Source organism: Dermacentor silvarum, chromosome 4 (assembly GCF_013339745.2).
Source record: "Dermacentor silvarum isolate Dsil-2018 chromosome 4, BIME_Dsil_1.4, whole genome shotgun sequence".
NCBI classification, from domain to species: Eukaryota; Metazoa; Arthropoda; class Arachnida; order Ixodida; family Ixodidae; genus Dermacentor; species Dermacentor silvarum.
The window spans coordinates 224,578,295-224,580,609 of NC_051157.2; the positions used below are offsets into that span (position 1 = coordinate 224,578,295).

A 2,315-nucleotide genomic window follows, 5' to 3' on the forward strand; every position below is an offset into this window, starting at 1 on the left:
CAGGCCCAAGCCAACGACGGCGTGTGCAGTCTGCTGCTGCAATACTGCGCCAACGGCTGGCCCCGGCAGTCCCACTTGCCTCTCCACGTGAAGAGTTACTGGCAGCACCGGGGGGATCTCACCATCTGTGAGGGACTGCTTCTGAAGGGGTCCCGCATCGTCGTGCCGTCCGCCCTTTAGAGCCGCACGCTCGAGCTCCTTCATGATAGGCATCAAGGCATCAACCGGTGCAAAGCTCTGGCTCGGTAATCAGTCTGGTGGCCGGGCATCAACAACCAGATAAAGACACTGGTGTCTAACTGCCCCACGTGTGCCGAAACCAGGGTGCAGTGCTCGGAACCCATTTTGCCGTCAACCACTCCAACTCGGCCCTGGGAAGAGGTGGGCGTAGATCTTTTTCATTTGAACGGCCTGGACTACATCCTTCTGGTGGATTACCGGTCACGCTTCCCGGAGGTCATCAGCCTGCGCTCGACGTCAGCACCTGCAGTCATCAACGTCATCAAGAGCGTCTTTGCGCGCCACGGGATCCCGAAACTGGTGCGCAGCGATAACGGTCCTCAGTTTGCTGCAAGAGAGTTCTCTGCCTTCGCCGATTCCTACGGTTTCCGCCACGCCACTAGCAGCCCCCATTTTCCACATTTGAATGGGAAGGTGGAACGGATGGGGAGTACGGTCAAGGACCTGCTGCAGAAGGCGGATGATCCCTACCTTGCGCTTCTGGCATACCGGGACACCCCTGGGGTAAACAGAGTGAGCCCTGCTCAGCTGCTCATGGGCAGGCGCCTACAGACCCGGGTACCGAAGGCGTCGCACCAGCTGGAGCCTACCTGGCCGCCGTCGGTCCCATTCACTCGGCGTGACCAAGATAACCGGAGGCGCCAAGCATCCGACTTCAACAGAAGACACGCGGCTCATGAACTCAGACCTGTTCAGGCAGGCAAGCAGGTCTCGGTACGGGACGTCAACTCCCCCGCGATCGTCATGGGGCTGGCTCAACGCCCTCGGTTATAGTCATCATCATCAGCCTATATTTATGTCCACTGCAGGACGAAGGCCTCTCCCTGCGATCTCCAATTACCCCTGTCTTGCGCTAGCGTATTCCAACTTGCGCCTGCGAATTTCCTAACCTCATCATCCCACCTGACTTTCTGCCGTCCTCGACTGCGCTTCCCTTCTCTTGGTATCCATTCTGTAACCCTAATGGTCCACCGGTTATCCATCCTACGCATTACATGGCCTGCCCAGCTCCATTTCTTCCGCTTAATGTCAACTAGAATATCGTCTATCCCCGTTTGTTCTCTGATCCACACCGCTCTCTTCCTGTCTCTCAACGTTACTCCTAAAATTTTTCGTTCCATTGCTCTTTGTGCGGTCCTTAACTTGTTCTCGAGCTTCTTTGTTAACCTCCAAGTTTCTGCCCCGTATGTTAGCACCGGTAGAATGCAATGATTGTACACTTTTCTTTTCAACGACAGTGGTAAGCTCCCAGTCAGGATTTGGCAATGCCGGCCGTATGCACTCCAACCCAATTTTATTCTTCTGTAAATTTCTTTCTCATGATCAGGGTCCCCTGTGAGTAATTGACCTAGATAAACATATTCCTTTACAGATTCTAGAGGCTGACGGGCGATCCTGAATTCTTGTTCCCTTGCCAGGCTATTGAACATTATCTTTGTCTTCTGCATATTCATCTTCAACCCAATTCTTGCACTTTCTCAATGAAGGTCCTCAATCATATGTTGTAATTCCTCTCCATTGTTGCTCAATAGGACAATGTCATCTGCAAACCGAAGGTTGCTGAGATATTCGCCATCGATCCTCACTCCTAATCCTTCCCAGTCTAAGAGCTTGAATACTTCTTCTAAGCATGCAGTGAATAGCATTGGAGAGATTGTGTCTCCTTGCCTGACCCCTTTCTTGATAGGTATCTTTCTACTTTTCTTGTGGAGAACCAAGGTAGCTGTGGAATCCTTGTAGATATTTGCCAAGATATTCACGTATGCCTCCTCCACTCCTTGATTACGCAATGCCTCTATGACTGCTGATATCTCTACTGAATCGAATGCCTTTTCATAATCTATGAAAGCCATATAGAGAGGTTGATTGTACTCCGCAGATTTCTCGATTACCTGATTGATGGCATGGATATGGTCCATCGTAGAATATCCCTTCCTGAAGCCAGCCTGTTCTCTTGGTTGACTGAAGTCAAGTGTTGTCCTGATTCTATTGGAAATTATCTTGGTGAATATTTTATACAATACTGAAAGCAAGCTAATGGGTCTGTAATTCTTCAATTCTTTAACGTCTCCCTT

At 50.7% G+C, this 2,315-nt stretch overlaps 1 protein-coding gene across 1 annotated transcript; it reads left to right on the top strand.

Moving 5' to 3' along the window:
* The first annotated feature begins 202 nt into the window (after positions 1-202).
* On the top strand, positions 203-1,014 carry LOC119449302 (uncharacterized protein K02A2.6-like). Its single transcript, XM_037712474.1, has 2 exons — positions 203-252; positions 324-1,014. Exons 1-2 carry the CDS (start codon positions 203-205, stop codon positions 1,012-1,014), a joined length of 741 nt encoding a protein of 246 aa, XP_037568402.1.
* Positions 1,015-2,315: the final 1,301 nt, after the last annotated feature.

What these genes read in the sequence shown, in the direction of transcription:
- LOC119449302 (XM_037712474.1), top strand. Translation starts at nt 203, where the DNA reads ATGATAGGCATCAAGGCATCAACCGGTGCAAAGCTCTGGCTCGGTAAT. An exon ending in AAGCTCTGGCTCGGTAATCA is followed by an intron (nt 253 to 323) that starts GTCTGGTGGCCG and finishes TGCCGAAACCAG; the next exon opens with GGTGCAGTGCTCGGAACCCA.